We start from the raw sequence: 19,940 nt of genomic DNA, 5'->3' as shown, positions 1-19,940 counted from the left end.
ACGCGCCTATTTAACAAATAGATTCCATGTTGCCGTGCGTCTGTTCAGTAATAGATCACAGATGACGTCAAAATGTGGTAAGAACAAAAAAGTGGCACACGAGGCGATAGCCGAGTGTGTCAGTGATGTTCTTACCACATTTTGGCGTCATCTGTGATCTATTACTGAACAGACGCACGCAGGTGCCAACTCTGTCCGAAACAAAAATTGAATAGACTGAAACAATTGTTGTCGTCAGTTAGTGAGCTAGCCTGCAGTACAGGCGGATTAGCGGGCTCTATTGCGATACACGAGCGCGCGCGAAGCTCATATTTTTCTCGCCTCGCGCCTCGCGCGCGCTCTTGTATCGCAATAGAGCCCGCTAATCCGCCTGTACTGCAGGTTATTAGTGGGCAAGCTTGCGTTGGAAAACTTTGAAATGGTTGTTGAAAGGTAACATGGTAGTTCAAAGGTTAGCGCGAGAAATGGGGTTATGTTATCGAAAAATGCTAGCAAATTTGAGTGCAAGCTGCGACGGTGTGTTCGCGTTATTATTCAGCATCTTGCTTGTCTTAGACACCGATAACGCTAGCTAGTATAGTTATGAAGAGAAACTGTTGGAAGACAACAGATAGCCTATACATGGACCACTTCCACGGGAAATTATGTTAAATCTATTATTAGTTCTGTCTCAAACTGTGTGAATGTCTTAGGGCCCCGTATACGCCACGCTGGAGAAATATGAAAACGCAGCTTTATGTCTACGGCTAGGCCAACCGTCCACACTAATCCGTCACGAAAACGGAGCTTTTCGAAAACGCTCTCCAAGCCGGAGGAATTTGAAAACCCGGTCTTGTGTTATCGTGTGGATGGAAAACATTTTGAAAACGGAGCCTTTCGAAAATGATGACATTACGATCGACAACCATGTGTTTTCCCTGTTCAAATTTTCCTCAAAAACAAATCCAAAGTGACCAGTGATTGCTGCGTTTTCAAATTCCTCTAGCGTATTGTGAACGGGGCCTTAACGTCAACATTTGATTGGTAAGTTAGAATTACTTCACGCATTGGTATAGTTGGCAGGTTTTTTGATTTTATCGTACATCACAATACATTCAAAAGGAAAAGAAAACGCAGTGAGTAATACGAACATCACTGCTAACAAATCAAATTTTTTTGACACAAAAAAAATGATGTAAAAGCCGTGGTCAGAGGGGATACCGTGCGGTCATGGGAACGGAGCACCGATCCCCTCTTTCCTTCATTTTCTATTGTTTTTATCTAGTCTAGAGGCTAGTTGTTTTGACCTAGGATGTTTTGAATGAGTTATAAATATCGGATTTTATTTTCAGAAGAGTAACGAAGAAAGAAGGGGTGTTCGGGAAAGCTGGCGAGCCTTCTGGGATCAGATCAGGTTGTTTTACACTCTGGAATTTTTTATTGACGCATGCAAAACTTAAACGTGAATCAAGCTGTATTTAAGCCCTATGATGATAACATTCTAAACCGACTGACTAGTAAGGGCAATAAACACTTCAACGACGAAGGAAACTCTATCACAGAATGTTTTCATCTAGGAAGAGAGTTTTTAAGACATCATAACTGATCGATCTAAACAACACGGACAACAAATGGCTAGTTCCCCCTATGAGATGTGCCTGCAGGGAATCATGGTAGTTGTATTCATCATCTTAGACTGGATATTTGTTTTGATGAATACAACTACCATGATTCCCTGCAGGCACGTCTCAAGAGGGAATTAGCCAGTTGAACGTGCTTTTTTTTTTTAAAGTGTTCCTCTGAAAAATCCCTTAACGAGTAAAAAGATAAGTATTCCTTACTGTACACCCTAAGTGATATCAAAATCCAGATTTTTCCTACCCTTTAAAAAAAGGGAAGGCAGTCACGGCATTAATGTAGTTATAGATCGGAGGAAACGTGACGAGCACTACAAAAAGTAAAAAGAACAATGTAAAATTTATTATTTTCTTTGCTGAGAAATTTATAGTCTGCTTATTAGTCTACATGTTTTGCTCTTATCCAAGGCTCAGAAGAAATGACAGTAGGAATTATGGAGAGCGGAGGCGCTTTGGAGGTATTGCTTTTAAAATTGCCACTTGTATTACATTATGCTTTACCCTTAAAGAATAATGATGAAATAACAGAAAAAGATGTGTAAGCACTTCGTTGGAAAAGTACAAAGCAATCAATCTGACATTTTAAGTATGAATCAGTGTTAATTTCCTACTCAAGCAATTTTAATTTCTTAACTGTAGTGAATTTGGAATGTAACTTAATCCCGGAAAATATCCTGAATATGGTTGTTGAAAATTACTTTTGCCTACTTAGTTTGTGTCGCTTTGCCCTCTCAGTTGTCTATCATTTGCTTAATTGTTTGGCTGCACTGAATAACATGCCGCATAGATACCATTCTAACTAAGGACAAGTCCTGATTCCTCGGACAAAACAGTGCCGTCCGAACGAGGAAGACTGAGGATCGATTGATGTTCTCCCAGAACGAGCAAAGTTGGTTGATAAGACTGAGACATTCGAGATATCAAGAACCGGCAAATGCAGAATTGAGTTTGCTCGGCTTCTTTTTGCGCTTTGTGTACTTTAAGTCAAGTAGTTTTGGTCAAGTTTGTTGCTATGCGACAGAACAGTGCAACCTTAATATATGACTTAAACACAATGAAAGGTACAGTGGAGAGTTACCTTAAAAAAATAGCACAGCCATTCAAAGCAGTGCAGTTGCAAGTCTGAAAAATCGCACCTAGTTCTAAAAGTCTTGAAAAAAACAAAACAAAAAAAGCAACAAAAGCAAAAACAGAAAACTGTTTTGAGCCACCTTAAATAGGGTGTGACAGACAGACCCTTCCCTTGCCAATAGGTCATTTTCGTTATATTAAAATTCTAACTTGGCTCCGAGGTTTAGGGAATAAAATAAATCAAATCACATCGAGGTCACTGAAGGATGGATAATTATTATTGTTTTTGTTTTATTCCCTCAAGCCTAGAGGACATGTTAGAATTATGGCCTATTATTAGATGATTTTAGGCAATTGCAGAAGATCAGCTGTGCTGTTCCTTTTTTTCGTCTCATTTATTTTCTAGTTATTCACCATTAGAACTTGAAATAAACTTCCCCTCTTTGTTATGTCCTCTTCAGCAATACTGGATGTTAACATGCTGCTGAAAAGGGCAGGGTGGGGGGAGGGGTGTTTGGGGGGGGGTTAGGAGAGCATTCAGATTGTTTTTTTTAATAAAACAGTATTTTTTGCACACATTTTAGTGCAGTATACTTGTTAAATCTTATTTAATTAACCCAACTTCAAGTTACTCTTTACTTCATAGATTTTATTAGCAGTTTATAATTATTTTTAAGCACTGTTGTTCTGGAGACCGCGGTTGCACTCCCCGTGTTATTAACGTTAAATAAATTCCTTACTTACTTACTTACTTACTTACTTATTTACTTACTTACTTACCACCCGTTTTTAACTATTGCTTACACAGAGAGGAAAACGTAGACTCTTGATAGCCGCTCCCTCAAAAGAAATGACCGCAACGTCCCCTAAATCAAGGCAGGTTTACGTCTTTATACTCTTCTGTTCCACTTTAAGTAACATATTTTGTGTATAAATTCCATCGACCATCTTGTTCGATCGATCAGCCGGTATTGCGACCTTTCCTTGATTTCACAACAATATAAACTTCTAAACAATATTTTCGAAAAACGTTCAACGAAAGGGTTTTTCTTACGCAATAAAAAAAAAAAATATTTGAATGTTCGGCGCCGTCGCAGAAATTTCCGTCGGTTTTTAGACCGATAGGTGTACTTAGTAGATCTGGATAATTGCTTAATTCGGTTAAGTATATACAGTCGAACCCCTATTAAACGGCCATCCTCGGGGAAATGGACTGTGGCCGCTTAATAGAGGTAAAAACAATAGAAAAGCCATCATTGGGACTTTGATTGCTGGCTGCCTAATAGGGGTGGCCGTTTAATAGGTGGCCGCTTAATAGGTTCGACTGTCTCAACTTTTTACAAGGCGTCGTCCTCGGTGTCGCTGTCGTCATTGCTACGCGCCCTATTTACAGATTGAAGCTCTAATGGAATTATAACAATTGCGCGATTGGATAACAATCGGGAAGACTCTTTTAGTCCACATTGGAAGCTCGTTGCTCCCTGGAAAGGGCACTAGAGAGGTGCCAACTCTGTCCGAAACAAAAATTGAATAGACTGAAACAATTGTTGTCGTCAGTTAGTGGGCTAGCCTGCAGTAAAGGCGGATTAGCGGGCTCTATTGCGATACACGAGCGCGCGCGAAGCTTATATTTTTCTCGCCTCGCGCCTCGCGCGCGCTCTTGTATCGCAATAGAGCCCGCTAATCCGCCTGTACTGCAGGTTGTTAGTGGGCAAGCTTGCGTTGGAAAACTTTGAAATGGTTGTTGAAAGGTAACATGGTAGTTCAAAGGTTAGCGCGAGAAATGGGGTTATGTTATCGAAAAATGCTAGCAAATTTGAGTGCAAGCTGCGACGGTGTGTTCGCGTTATTATTCAGCATCTTGCTTGTCTTAGACACCGATAACGCTAGCTAGTATAGTTATGAAGAGAAACTGTTGGAAGACAACAGATATCCTATACACGGGCCACTTCTAAGGGAAATTATGTTAAATCTATTATTAGTTCTGTCTCAAACTGTGTGAATGTCTTAGGGCGCCGTACACGCTACGCTGGAGAAATATGAAAACGCAGCTTTATGTCTACGGCTAGGCCAACCGTCCACACTAATCCGTCACGAAAACGGAGCTTTTCGAAAACGCTCTCCAAGCCGGAGGAATTTGAAAACCCGGTCTTGTGTTATCGTGTGGATGGAAAACATTTTGAAAACGGAGCCTTTCGAAAATAATGACATTACGATCGACAACCATGTGTTTTCCCTGTTCAAATTTTCCTCAAAAACAAATCCAAAGTGACCAGTGATTGCTGCGTTTTCAAATTCCTCTAGCGTATTGTGAACGGGGCCTTAACGTCAACATTTGATTGGTAAGTTAGAATTACTTCACGCATTGGTATAGTTGGCAGGTTTTTTGATTTTCTCGTACATCACAACACATTCAAAAGGAAAAGAAAGCGCAGTGAGCAATACGAACATCACTGCTAACAAATCAAATTTTTTTGACACAAAAAAAATGATGTAAAAGCCGTGGTCAGAGGGGATACCGTGCGGTCATGGGAACGGAGCACCGATCCCCTCTTTCCTTCATTTTCTATTGTTTTTATCTAGTCTAGAGGCTAGTTGTTTTGACCTAGGATGTTTTGAATGAGTTATAAATATCGGATTTTATTTTCAGAAGAGTAACGAAGAAAGAAGGGGTGTTCGGGAAAGCTTTGAAGTCATTGGGATTGTATCAGGTTGTTTTTCTCTCTGGAATTTTTTATTGACGCATGCAAAACTTAAACGTGAATCAAGCTGTATTTAAACCCTATGATAATAACATTCTAAACCGACTGACTAGTAGGGGCAATAATCACTTCAACGACGAAGGAAACTCTATCACAAAATGCTTTCATCTAGGAAGAGAGTTTTTAAGACATCATAACTGATCGATCTAAACAACACGGACAACAAATGGCTAGTTCCCCCTATGAGATGTGCCTGCAGGGAATCATGGTAGTTGTATTTATGATCTTAGACTGGATATTTGTTTTGATGAATACAACTACCATGATTCCCTGCAGGCACGTCTCAAGAGGGAATTAGCCAGTTGAACGTGCTTTTTTTTTTTAAAGTGTTCCTCTGAAAAATCCCTTAACGAGTAAAAAGATAAGTATTCCGTACTGTACACCCTAAGTGATATCAAAATCCAGATTTTTCCTACCCTTTAATAAAAGGAAGGCAGTCACGGCATTAATGTAGTTATAGATCGGAGGAATCGTAACGAGCACTACAAAAAATAAGAAGAACAATGTAAAATTTAGTAATTTTTTTGCTGAGAAATTTATAGTCTGCTTATTAGTCTACATGTTTTGCTCTTATCCAAGGCTTGGAAGAAATGACAGTAGAAGTTATCTAGAGTGGAGGCGCTTTGGAGGTATTGCTTTTAAAATTGCCACTTGTATTACATTATGCTTTACCCTTAAAGAATAATGATGAAATAACAGAAAAAGATGTGTAAGCACTTCGTTGGAAAAGTACAAAGCAATCAATCTGACATTTTAAGTATGAATCAGTGTTAATTTCCTACTCAAGCAATTTTAATTTCTTAACTGTAGTGAATTTGGAATGTAACTTAATCCCGGAAAATATCCTGAATATGGTTGTTGAAAATTACTTTCGCCTACTTAGTTTGTGTCGCTTTGCCCTCTCAGTTGTCTATCATTTGCTTAATTGTTTGGCTGCACTGAATAACATGCCGTATAGATACCATTCTAACTAAGGACGAGTGCTGATTCCTCGGACAAAACAGTGTCGTCTAGTCTGAACGAAGAAGACTGAGGATCGATTGATGTTCTCCCAGAACGAGCAAAGTTGGTTGATAAGACTGAGACATTCGAGATATTAAGAGCCGGCAAATGCAGAATTGAGTTTGCTCGGCTTCTTTTTGCGTGTACTTGTGTACTTTAAGTCAAGTAGTTTTGGTCAAGTTTGTTGCTATGCGACAGAACAGTGCAATCTTAATTTATGACTTAAACACAATGAAAGGTACAGTGGAGAGTTACCTTAAAAAAATAGCACAGCCATTCAAAACAGTGCAGTTGCAAGTCTGAAAAATCGCACCTAGTTCTAAAAGTCTCAAAAAAAAGACAAAACAAAAAAAAAACAAACAGAAAACTGTTTTGAGCCACCTTAAATAGGGTGTGACAGACAGACCGTTTCCATGCCAATAGGCCATTTTCGTTATATTAAAATTCTAACTTGGCTCTTAGGTTTAGGGAATAAAATAAAACAAATCACATCGAGGTCACTGAAGGATGGATAATTATTATTATTGTTTTTGTTTTATTCCCTGAAGCCTCGGGGAGATGTTAGAATTATGGCCTATTATTAGATGATTTTAGGCAATTGTAGAAGACGAGCTGTGCTGTTTCTTTTTTTCGTCTCATTTACCTTCTCGTTATTCACCATTAGAACTTGAAATAAACTTCCCCTCTTTTTTGAGTCCTCTTCAGCAATAGTGGATGTTAACGTGCTGTTAAAAAGGGCAGGGGGGCGGGGGAGGGGGGTAGGAGAGCATTCATGGTGTTTTCTTTAATAAAACAGTATTTTTTGCCCACATTTTAGTTCAGTATACTTCTTAAATCTTATTCAATTAACCCAACTTCAAGTTACTCGTTACTTCATAGATTTTATTAGCAGTTTATTGAATTATTTTTTTGTAAAAACAATACCTCTTAGTCGGCGCGTCGGGTATGTTACGGGTCAATGTGTGAGTGAGTGAGAGATGTATGTATGTTACACCAATTAGATTGGATCTACTATAAACAGCCAATCAAATTTCTTGTTGTGAAGGTAAATAGTATGTGAGGAGATTTGATCCTAATACAGTTCAGAACGGCCATTTTTATTCTTCTATAAAATGTTGTGCCCGGAAAGGTACCAAGACAACAGACATTAACGCAACATGCTTTAATACGGTCGATTCCTACAGCTAGCACAATTCCTTCCCGCGCTATCGGTCAGCGGTCAGTTAGGACTTCATGTTACTACATCTTCCTTTTTCTTTTAACTTAACTGAATGTCAATAAGCACATCGCCGTTTTCCAGTGTCCTAAATGAATACTAATCTTAGCATTGTTCAATAAGTCTTTCCGGTCTTCTAAGAGCTCCTCTAGGTCTAAGGTGGGTCAGCAATGGTTCAGGCTGTAAGGGCTCATTTACTGCTGGTTGGTCCTCAGGAACAGGCAGTTCTCCGTAGTCTTCTTGGCTGGCTCCAAGTGCTGAGGGGACGTCTGGGCTCCTCTCTCTTGTTGGTGCTGATTCGCGACTCTCATAGCCCTCATTCTGGGGTGAGACTGGAGGTCTTCCCTCAAGAACTCTTCGTGTCATCCTTCGGTTCCTTCTGACTTGGCCATTTGAGGTCTGTATGACTACAGACCGTGGAGATTCGTGTTGCTTAATTACTGTCCCTTCTGCTTTCAGGTCAGGAATCCAAACGCGGTCACCAGGTGACAGCTCCTCTCCCTCTACTACTCTGTGTCTCTGGTCATAACTGAATTTCAGTTTTGCTCGGTACTCCCTCTCTTTTCTTCTAATGTGATCATAGTCAGGTGTCTCTGGCTTCAGCTCATCCGGGTGACAGGGGACTCTACTACGTAGTTTCCGACCCATGCTTAATTGTGCTGGAGAGTAACCATGATGCAATGGAGTATCTCTGTAATTCAGGAGAGCCAAGTATTCGTCACTACTCTTATTTAAGACCATCTTCATAGTTTGGACCGCCCTTTCCACTTCACCGTTGGACTGGGGATATCTTGGAGATGAGGTAATGTGCTGAAACTGCCACTCAGTGGAAAAGTTGGCGAACTCGCGTGAATCAAACTGGGGGCCGTTGTCGGTAAATAAGATGTCCGGAATCCCCTGTCGACTGAAGATCCTTTTAAGCTGCAGGATAGTCTGGGAAGAGTTCACAGCCTTGGACACTAGGCATATCTCTACATCTCTTGAAAAATAATCTACAGCCAGGAGGTAATGCTTATCCTTGTGCTGAAAGAAGTCTACGCCGACTCTGCTCCATGGTCGATCTGGAAATTCAGTACCTTTCATTGGCTCAATGCGTTCTCTGCGATATTTCTCACATGTGGCACAGTTTTGCACAACCTTTGTAATGTCTTGGGAGATTCCAGGCCACCACACCGAGGAGGCCGCATTCGCACGTGTTTTGGTAATCCCTTGATGACCATCATGTAGACGCCTCAATACATCCGCTCTTAACCTTGGAGGTATAATGATTCGTCGTCCTCTCAGGAGTAGCCCGCTGTGGAGGGAGATGTTGCCGCGTTCACTCCAGTATTTAGCTACTGGCCCATGGACTCTTCGTTTCTCTTCAGGCCACCCATCCTGTACATACTGCATCACAGTTTTGAGTGTGTCATCGTTCTTCAGCTCAGAACGTATCTCATCTAACCGCTGGTCAGAGGCAGGTAAAGTCACTAGTACAGCATTCACATAGCCCTCAACTTCATCATGTAGGTCGTTCCATGACTTAGAATCCTGGCCTTTACTTTCTTGTGGGGATCGAGACAATGAATCAGCTGTGTACAGGAGTTTACCAGGAACATGCGCGATGGCAAAGTCAAACCTCATGAGTCTCATCCTGAAGCGTTGTATGCGCACTGGAAGCTCGTCTATCAACTTAGTGGAAAACAACGGAATCAATGGCTTGTGATCTGTTTCTACTTTAAATCTCATTCCGATCAAGAATTCTGCCCAGTGTTCAAGTGCCCATGTGATAGCCAAAGCCTCTTTGTCGATTTGGGCATAACGACGTTCTGTCTCGGTCATTGATCTGTTTGCATAGGCCACTGGCCTCATCTCGCCGGATGGCTGCTTCTGCATAAGGACTGCACCAAGTCCAAAACTGCTGGCATCAGATGAGACCATGGTCTCCTTTTCCGGATCATACAGTGCAAGAACTTGCTCGGATGCCACGTCTTCTTTCAGCTGTTGAAAGGCTTCTTGTTGGGCTGGGCCCCATACCCAAGCACTCTCCTTCTTGAGCAAGTCTCTTAAGGGTTTCGTCTTCTCAGCCAGGTTTGGGCAGAACTTCATTAGGTGGTTGACCAATCCTAAGAAACGTCTCAGGCTTGCAATGTCCTGGGGTTCTACCATGTCAGTGATAGCTTTAACCTTTGAGGGATCTTTCCTGATTCCTTCACTGTCAATGATTTGGCCCAAGTATTGCAACCTGGTTTGAGAGAATAAACACTTCTCAAGGTTGAGCGTCAGTTTCCTCTCCACTAGCCTGTCCAGGACTTCCTTAAGTCGCTGATCATGTTCCGCTTGGTTTCTCCCGATGACTAGAATATCGTCCATGCGGCACTTGACCCCCTCTATTCCAGAGAGCTCTTTATCCATCCTCTTCTGGAAATATTCGGGCGCCGATGATATGCCAAAGGGAAGACGCTTGAACATGTAACGGCCAAAGGGCGTAATAAAGGTAGTTAGCTTGGCACTTTCTGGGTTTAAGACTATCTGGTGGAACCCTGAGTTAGCATCGAGTTTGGAGAATACCGATCCTTCTGTGAGGCTTCCCAGTGTCTCTTCAACTGTTGGCGTTTGATAGACTTCTCGGCGGACTGCTTGGTTAAGCCCTGTAAGGTCAACACATATCCTTACTCTTCCGTCGGCCTTTGGCACTACCACAATCGGCGAACACCATTCTGTCGGCTCGTCTATTGGTTCAATAACGTCCAGTTGCTCCATACGTTTGATCTCCTCCTGCACTTTCTTCATAAGTGGCAGTGGTATTCGCCTGGGAGTGGTCAGACAAAAGGGTGTGGCCCCTTCCTTCAGATGAATTGTATGCTCACCCTCCAGTTTGCCAAGGCCTTGGAAGAGCGTCGGGTACTGCTTGACAATGTCCTCCTTTGTCCCTGATCGGAGTGGATGGTTATCAGGCATCTGATTGACAGCTTTGACACTGTACGTCCCAGGAATTTCATGGATAAGGCCAAGACTTCGGATGGCAGGTACCCCAAGAAGCAGCTTGGATGCCCCTCTGACCACGTACACTCGTTCTTTAATGACTGTTTCAGCTAGGGAGAGGTTCATGACTGCACATCCAAGGGTCACCAGAGGAACATCCCCTGCTCCGACAAGTTCTCTGTCAGATTTTGAAAGCGTCCCATATGACGACTTGTAGATGGCCTCAGGCATCACAGACACTTGTGCTCCTGTGTCAATGCACCATGTCAGCATGTCTTGGTCTTGGATCTTGAGCTTGACATGCCATCCGGGGTCGGACCTCCCAGTTTGAGGGTTTGCAACTGGTTCTGCCATGGAAGTATTGGAACAAGTGGGTGCGGTAACCCCTCCCACGAATGTGGGGCTAAAGGCATCCTCAGTTTCGAGAACTTGGTTGACTGTTTTTACAGGTACACTCTTGCATATGACAGGGAAATGTCCCATTTTATTGCACTTGCTGCATCGTGTATCCGCAGCTGGGCAGTTCCTCCTTCCAGGAGGATGTCGGCGGTTGCAATAACCACAGTTCCGGCCACTCGTTTGGAAGGGCTTCCTCTTAGAGTCTTGCTGGGTCCTTTGCTCTGTATCTTGATCAGGGATACGGTCTGGCCTGTTCCCTCGCGGCGTGACACTCTCAATCTCTGAGGTTTTTGATTCTTGTAACTCACATTTTGTTGCTTCCTTCAAAGACAGGATTTTCACTGCCTTTTCGAGTGAAAGGGCTGCTCCTTCGTCATAGAGTTTAAGCTTGTAGGTGTCTTCCTTGCAGGAAAAGGTGAGTTTGTCTCTAACTGCTTGCTCATAGAAATCGGCTGGAAACTTGCACTCGGCGGCTCTTTCTTTGACAGTCACGACCCACGAATCAAGGGTCTGTGTCGGCTCTCGTTTAAGGTGAACCCAAAATTTCTCTCGCAGCATGAGTTGAGGGTCTCGTTTTTGAAAGTATTCATCAAACTTTGCCATAACGGTCGCGTAGTTGTCGGGATTTTCGGCTGGAAGTTTTTCTTCTCCTCCGGCGGGGTCGTCACGCTCGGGTAAGAAGATGAAATTTGAGTAAATTTCCAAACACGGCTCGCCGATGTGGTTTAATAGCAGCCCCACTTTCATTTCACCAGGTTTCTTTGCAGCTCCAATTGCCTTGAGGTAAATTTCGAATTTTTGTTTCCATTTCCCCCACGAATGAGCGGGATTTCCCGTCGAAATTTCCAGCGGTACCGGCGGTCTGGCAAATGACACACTTTCCGCCATCTTGTTTGAAACCACGTGTAGAATTCGCGTGCAGTTTGACGGGTCAATTCTTCTATTCAATCCGTTCCTCCAACTGGTTTGATCTCAGCAGCTGTAGGCTAGTAGGACGATCTCGCTTCTGACACCATGTTGTGTCCGGAAAGGTACCAAGACAACAGACATTAACGCAACATGCTTTAATACGGTCGATTCCTACAGCTAGCACAATTCCTTCCCCCGCTATCGGTCAGCGGTCAGTTAGGACTTCATGTTACTACATAAAAAAGGAGGAATTATTTATGTATTGGGCTTATTTCGACATCTTCTAAGGCGAGGATTTTTTGGGCGGGTTTGATAAACATTTGCAATTGGATAATCAGGCAAAGAAACATAATGTTTGGCATATAACTACGAGCATGCAATGAAGGGTGAGCTTTTCCCATGAGATAAAGTTTTCAATTAAATGAGTCTTAGCCGCTCTGCTACTAGGTTTAAGATTTGAATGATAAGAACAATTGTATCTTAGGGGAGCGGAATGCACTACTGGGAATTTGATGAGGTTGCGACCAGGTTCAAATCGTTTGCATGTTGTATTGAAACCTAAATATTGCTGCAGAGTTCATAGTAAGTGTTCATTGTAGTCAATGTCAGCATCCATTGACAAGTTTCACTGTGAAAAGCGAAGAGACTACAATTAATTTGGGCAACAGAACAAAAATATATTATTCTGTGACGATTTTACAATTATAATGGTTCTTGTTTACCACTGGAATGAGAAGATACGTTTGAAATGAAACTAAATCTTTTCTCTTCAATGTTATCAGGGTTTTCGCTCTTTCATATTAATAGCCAGCACGAATTGCAGTAGGAGAAAAAGGAAATTGTTTTCGTTCGTAATAACTTTAGTGAGGTATATGAAGTCTTGGGCGTTTTATTGTATTAAACACAAGGACTTTGGTAATTGAAAAATAAAGACTGACGTGTATGTTGCCGGTTTGTGATTTTCAGTCCGGTTTGGAGCGGAGTGTGACAGTTAGATACATACATTGGGTTGTTTTAGAGTGCATAATGTTCAGTGTAATGGTGGCTAGTTATGAACGAGATGAGTCTTGAGTTTTGAAGCAGTTCATGAGTTAGTAGTATGCAAATGGCACAAGATATTTTATTTTTAGTTGCAAAGGGTAACTTGATACTTTTGTTTTTCACAAGGAGTAAATTCAATTAGAGCTGACAAATCGTCACCACTTGTTCCCACGAGATGTTTGCTATTTTTAGTTTCAAATGGTGACTTGACACTTTTGTTTTTCACAAGGGAGTAAATTCAATTAGAGCTCACGAATCGTCACCGCTTGTTACCATGAAATGTTTGAACAAACAAAACAAGATATTGCTATTTTTAGTTACAAATGGTAACTTAACACTTGTTTTTTTATATGGGAGTAACTTCAGTTAGAGCTGACAACTTATCGCCTCTTGTTTCCAGGATATTAAACAAAAAAGAAGTTAAGAGTCCCTGTCCATAAAAATGGAAAATAACTCGGCAAGGATCGAAAATTCGATTTCGCTGATATTTTCATAATAGATAGGCTAGGGCATGACAAAAACTACTGGATAGTTTTTTTTTGGCAAAATATCCTTTTATTTCAAAGAAATAGGCAAATTACCAAATCCCGTTAAAATCGTCATTTGACGCACTATTTTATTAAGCAAGTTTGAGAGCCTCGCATGTAAAACCACATGATTCTTCCGTCTTTAAAGCACTCAAATATTTTTGTGCAATGTTTATATGTATACTGGGTTGATTTGAGGAAATGTTGCGTTATCCTTTTGGATGCAAAATAATTAAATTTCGAAGACATGTATTTCATTCACGTAAAAGTACTTCGTGAATATAATTAATTTTCACTATGTGCGAAACCTTCAAATTGATTAAGCTTCTGGTGGTTGAATTGCAGAAGGATGGTCTACAGATTCCTGTAAAAATGTCTTTGGGCAAATGATTGTGAGCGACGCGAGAGCTTTTCAAAGTACGTTAAAAATGCAAGTATTTGACCATCCGTCGTCAAATTTCAATTTACGGGTTAGACGTATATTTTAGCATGCGCCACATGACTTGACCTATGTTAAGTTGAAATAGACGCAGAGCTGATAATTTCGAAATGTTCTAACCTTATTTGCTGTAAAAGGCAGGTCCAAAGCCGATTTGGTAATTTGCCTATTTCTTTGAAATAAAACGATATTTTGCCAAAAAAACTATCCAGTAGTTTTTGTCATGCCTTAGCCTACCTACCATAAGAATATCAGCGAAATCGAATTTTTGACCCTTGCCGCGAAATTAAGAATTTGTCTGATTTTTACAGGCAGGCAGTCTTAAAGGTTTCGCACATGGTGAAAATTACCTATATACACGAGGTACTTTTAAGTGAATGAAATGCATGTCTTCGAAATTTAATTATTTTGCACCCAAAAAGACAACGCAACATTTCCTCAAATCAACCCAGTATACATATAAACATTGCACAAAAATATTTGAGTGCTTTAAAGACGGAAGAATGATGTGGTTTTGCATGCGAGGCTCTCAAACTTGCTTAATAAAATGGTGCGTCAAATGACGATTTTAACGGAATTTGGTAATTTGCATATTTCTTTGAAATAAATGGATATTTTGCCAAAAAAACTTTCCAGTAGTTTTTGTCATGCCGTGGCCTATCTACCATAAGAATATGAGCGAAATCGAATTTTCGACCCTTGCCGCGAAATTAAGAATTTGTCTGATTTTTTTACAGGCAAGCACTCTTAACATCTTCGGACAGTTTTTGAGTTATTTGTTTGTAAAAAAAATACCTCTTAGTCGGCGCGTCGGGTATGTTATGGACGGGTCAATGGGTGAGTGAGTGAGTGAGTGAGTGAGTGACTGACTGACTGACTGACTGAGTGAGTGATAGATGTATGTATGTCACACCAATCAGATTGGATCTACTATGAACAGCCAATCAAATTTCTTGTTGTAAAGGTAAATGGAATGTGAGAAACACAAGGTATAAACACAAGGACTTTGGTAATGGAAAAATAAAGAGTGACGTGTATGTTGCCGGTTTGTGATTTTTAGTCCGGTTTGGAAAGGAGTGTGACAGTTACATACGTACATTGGGTTATTTTAGAGTGCATAATTTTCAGTGTAATGGTGGCTAGTTATGAAAGAGATGAGTCTTGAGTTTTGAAGCAGTTCATGAGTTAGTAGTAGGCAGATGGCACGAGATATTTTTACTTTTAATTACAAAGGATAACTTGATACTTTTGTTTTTCACAAGGAGTTAATTCAATTAGAGGTCACGAATCGTCGCTTCTAGTTCTTAGGACATGTTTTAGAGGAGACGAGACTATTTAAATTTGAAGCAGTTCTAACGTTTACAATAGTAAGTGCAGGTAACGGTTGTTTTGTTCTTATTGCATGCAAATATAACGAGATATTTTTATTTTTTAGTTACAATGGGTAATTTGACACTCTTGTTTTTCACAGGGTAGTAAATTCAATTAGAGCTGACGAATAGTCACCACTTGTTCCTACGAGATGTTTGCTATTTTTAGTTACAAATGGTCACTCGACACTTTTGTTTTTCATATGGGAGTAAATTCAGTTAGAGCTTACAAGTTATCGGCTATTGTTCCCAGGATATTAAACAAAAAAGAAGCTTTCATTTCTAGAGTGTTTTTACGTTGATGACATTCATTTAAGTCCGATATTTTTAAAGGTAAAAAGTATGAAAACTGTTCAAATGTTCTGTGAAGACTGCGTGGCGTCCAGTTAAAGTACATTTAATTAAATCAGACTTTCAACGTGTCAGAGAGGTTTTTTTCTTTCTTTCTATTTTTGGTGAAGTAGTGTTGTTGCGTTGTGTTGTGTAAAAAGGGTAAACTTACGACTCGTCTAAAATGTGAAAAAGTCTCTAAATTAACTTGAGTATTTTTGAGCAAAAACTCCTCTTGGGGGTTGGAAGGGCTATGTGATCGGTGAGTGAGGGAGTTATGCACGTGCGCGTGTCACACCAATCACAGTGCGGGTTGTATCAAAAGAACGAATCAAATTGCCTGTTAGAAAATAAGATGGTATCTACATTATTCTGGAGACGTGTCAGATTACTGTAGTTTGTTCAGTCAGACATTTTATGGCTTACTATTTAGCTATCTTACCATGACCGATGTAACATCGCAAACAAAAAAACTTGTCAAATTAACCTAATCATTACTTTACCATGAATGCTCCTATCTCCGACACTTCACACAAAAAAAATAACTCTTGCACGCCTTGCGTGCCTATGTTTAACTATTGCTTACACAGAGAGGAAAACGTAGACTCTTGAGAGCCGCTCCCTCAAAAGAAATGACCGCAACGTCTCTTAAATCAAGGCAGGTTTACGTCTTTATACTCTTCTGTTTCACTATAAGGGACATATTTTGTGTAAATTCCATAGACCATCTTGCTGGATCGATCGGCTGGTATTGTTACCTTTCCTTGGTTTCACAACAATATAAACTTCTAAACAATATTTCCGAAAAACGTTCAGCGAAAGAGTATTTCTTACACAATAAAAGAAAATTTGAATGTTTGGTGCCGTCGCAGAAATTTCCATATCGTAGCCGTAACTTAATCAAACTACGACGGTAACGCGAACGAGAGCGTCACTAATCAAAAGGTTTAATGAACAGAACGGTGGGTATGCACGGGCATTAAAAATCTTTGTACATTTCTTAGCCGTCTTTTGCAAAGTAACAATGGGAAATGACCAAATTCTTGGTAATTTGGAGAACGTGAACCGCGACTGATAATATATTGGATTTCCTTTTGGAATTAAACGATTTCATTACATATTTAGTCAGAGCAGGTTTTTAGACCGATAGGTATAGTTACTAGATCTGGATAATTGCTTAATTCGGTAAAGTATATATCAACCTTCTACAAGGCGTCGTCCTTGGTGTCGCTGTCGTCATTGCTACGCGCCCTTATTACGGATTGAAGCTCTTATGGAATTATAAGAATTGCGCGATTGGATAACAGTCGGGAAGACACTTGGGCCTAGTCCAAACGTCGCTTTACTGCCGTGCCGAACTCAAGTGAGTTTGACCCGGCAGTGGCATGACAAAAGAACGGCAGCACTTTCAAACGTCTGATTTAATTCAGTCGCGCCTAAGATCGGAAGAAGTTTGCTTTGCTGAAGACCATTTTAAATGCTAGAAGCAACGTCAGCTTATGCAGCAGGCTGTGAATTCAGTTTGGCACGGCAACTGTACGCCTTTTGAGGCCAAGACGCGTTGCTGCCTTGCGTGCTTCTAGTTTCAGGCTAATTTCGACGACATGATCACGACATACTTCCAAAATAGTTTTTGTCTTACAGATCGTTTTCACCGTCACGCAATAAAAAAATAAGTCGAAACCCATTCAGTGGATAAAGTCAAGAAATTGTGATCTCATAGGAAATAAATAAAGAAGGCACTTCTCCAAGTTTTAGGTCTGTGGCTCTTTAGTGGTGGCTGTTTAATGTTCGATTTTAGAAAATGATGACGTCATATGAAAACTAACCATACAGTATATTTGTAACTAGATTTTTTTTTTCGATCTTGCGTATACAGTAGTAGAATTCTACTGGTATACTAATGCAATGCTGCAATCTGGTTGGCTGAGCTACTCGTATACTGTCAGCCATTGGAGTGCAGCGGCTGTCGACCGTCCACAAAATGCGAAGTTTTTATCATTTTACGAAGTTTTGGAAGAAAGTTTAGATGTAAATAGATAATTAAATTCCTGAGAAGACTAAATGAAGGACACTGGTGGTTTCTTCACTTCAAAAACTTGAAATTATTGAGAAAACGGGTGCGCGCGCGTAAACAACTACAAATTTACCAAGGACAATTCAATGAGTGCGATTTTGTTAAAGCGTAAAATTCAATAATGCGTAGAAAGATAATTAGAAACCGTTATTTGCGTTTATCTCAGTTAGAATTCTACTAAAACAATTAGATTATTCGCTCTCGATTTCTATGAGGCAATAGTTGATTCGGCCTATGGCCTCATTAACTATCACCTCATAGAAATCTCGAGCTCTTAATCTAATTGTCAAATAGAATGCCTCCGAGAGGAATGGGTCGCAAGCGGACATGCGACGGCGCTAGCCTGGTCGACGAGCTCCGCAGAGACGTGGATAGCTCTTTGGCGGCTGAGGATGCAGAGAGACATTGTCCGTCGAGAGGGCAAAAGGTTTTAGTTCCTGCAATTGCATTTTTTTCGGTTTTTAACCTCACTGTTGTCATTCAAGACTTTCTGGCTGTGGTTCTTTATAATGTTTGCTATGCTAGCTGTGCAGCTGTAGCTGATCTTGAGATTATTTCTGTTGAGTATCCTGTGGAGTTTATGGGATTTCGGGAAATGTTTATCAATCAAGTGTAGGAATAATTTTGCGACATTTGTCTGAACATTTTGGCTGTAAGGCGGATTAAACCAGATTACGTTTCTTGATCTGTTCTTACTTCTGCCGTTTCCCTGGGTTTGATTTCCCACATACTGGGTATTTTTTTTGTACCCGCTGCACTCTTATCTTGCGACTCAGAAGAGTTCGACAAAACCTCCCGATTGTAAAACGCTACTCTAAGATCCAGCGGGTACAAAGAAAACATCCAGGACTTCAGGAGTGATTCATCGTTCTATTGCTGCAGTCCTGTTTCGTATGGCTAAAGAGTGACGACACTCATCATGCAGCATCAACGAATGACCGGTAAATCTAAATGCTGGGTGTTAAATACAAATGCATGGTTGCTATGGTGCTTATTATATATTTGGGCGTCGTCCTCGACGTCTTTGTGGTCATCGCTTAGGCGAAATCTTTGCAGGCGTCATTGTTCACATATTTTCTCATTAACATACGACTTTGCGCAGAGAAGGCATCACGTACGCTAGACACGAATTGACTGTAAACATTTTTAATTCCTTAGTATTGCATTGCGCATCCCTCCTGCGCACGATTTTAGCGTAATTAGCGCGCGCACATGAGCGCGTGCGCGTACAAAGCGTGAGAGATTTCCCTCAAACTAAGCTCGATAGCGAAGTAAATGCTCCTTTTCTATTAAACGAGCACGATGACCCCACTTTTTATTTCACAATTTAAATGAAAGCAATATCTTCAATAATTGAGCAAACAATTAGCTGAAATCTATCGCTACTTTTTTGGCAAATGAAATAACTACTACAGAGGGAGACATAACGGACCCAACAGCGCATGTCCAAATTATGTTTCCTTTAAAGGATAAAACAATGCCGGGTATTTGAAGACATTTTTTCTGGGACGCAGATGAATAAACAATCAAAGAAAGTCAAACTCTGTGTGATAGAACACGCTGCGTTGAAAAATAATCAAGCTTATTTGTTGCGCACGGGGATTACCGAAACTCACCAAAATAATCGTATCTGTTGGCATTGTGGCGTGAAAACAAGCACGGTGACCCCCTCTTTTTATTACGTTTTTAATATCTCCTCATCCTGTAACAATAGCATACCAAGTTTCATCAGAAATCTAAGGCGGGTTCTTTTACTAGGGAATCACCTTAAAGCGCTAATGAGCTCATACATTCTTTGTAAAATTTTGACTTTTGGAAACAAAAGGAAGGTGTTAATGCGACCTACCAGGCTTTGCATGAGGTGTTATTGCATCCATTGATATACCGCCAAGACATTGCAGAGAAGTTCTTTTTTTACTGATAATATAATGGTAATTATATTTATTTTCTTTCATATTAAATGTGTGTGCAGTGATTTCATGGTTTTAAATTCGCTGGAGTCTGGATCAAGCATTCTGAGTATGAGCCCTGCAAGGAGTCATCGTGTCATGTTCTTAGGCAACACATTTTACTCCGGCTCACAGTACCTCTTTCCACCCATGTAGGTATTGATAAACAGGGCAAGAAACCAGTCAACAAATTATGAGCTTTTATTTGTTTTTCATGCCACGTCAAGCTGACCAACTTAATTCAGGGAATTTATCTGTTTCGTGCACT

General features: G+C 40.6%; 1 protein-coding gene across 4 annotated transcripts in view; it reads left to right on the top strand.

The window, feature by feature from the left end:
- Nucleotides 1-19,940, top strand: part of LOC145481775 (uncharacterized) — a 77,688-nt gene that overhangs the window by 55,188 nt on the left and 2,560 nt on the right. Inside the window, exons 9-14 of one of the 4 annotated variants that reach the window (XM_081460322.1) lie at nucleotides 1,332-1,393; nucleotides 2,025-2,074; nucleotides 3,496-3,563; nucleotides 5,338-5,398; nucleotides 6,029-6,078; nucleotides 16,237-16,310. In XM_081460322.1, coding sequence (XP_081316448.1) covers nucleotides 1,332-1,393; nucleotides 2,025-2,074; nucleotides 3,496-3,563; nucleotides 5,338-5,398; nucleotides 6,029-6,043 — 256 coding nt within the window. In that variant the 3' untranslated portion in view covers nucleotides 6,044-6,078; nucleotides 16,237-16,310. Of the gene's footprint in view, nucleotides 1-1,331; nucleotides 1,394-2,024; nucleotides 2,075-3,495; nucleotides 3,564-5,337; nucleotides 5,399-6,028; nucleotides 6,079-16,236; nucleotides 19,202-19,940 lie in introns of those variants that run through there. The other 3 variants (XM_081460315.1, XM_081460311.1, XM_081460328.1) reach the window with 3 other exon arrangements.

The sequence above is a fragment of the Orbicella franksi genome, chromosome 1 (assembly GCF_964199315.1).
Source record: "Orbicella franksi chromosome 1, jaOrbFran1.1, whole genome shotgun sequence".
Taxonomy (NCBI): Eukaryota; Metazoa; Cnidaria; class Anthozoa; order Scleractinia; family Merulinidae; genus Orbicella; species Orbicella franksi.
This window is presented reverse-complemented; position numbering and strand designations above follow the sequence as displayed.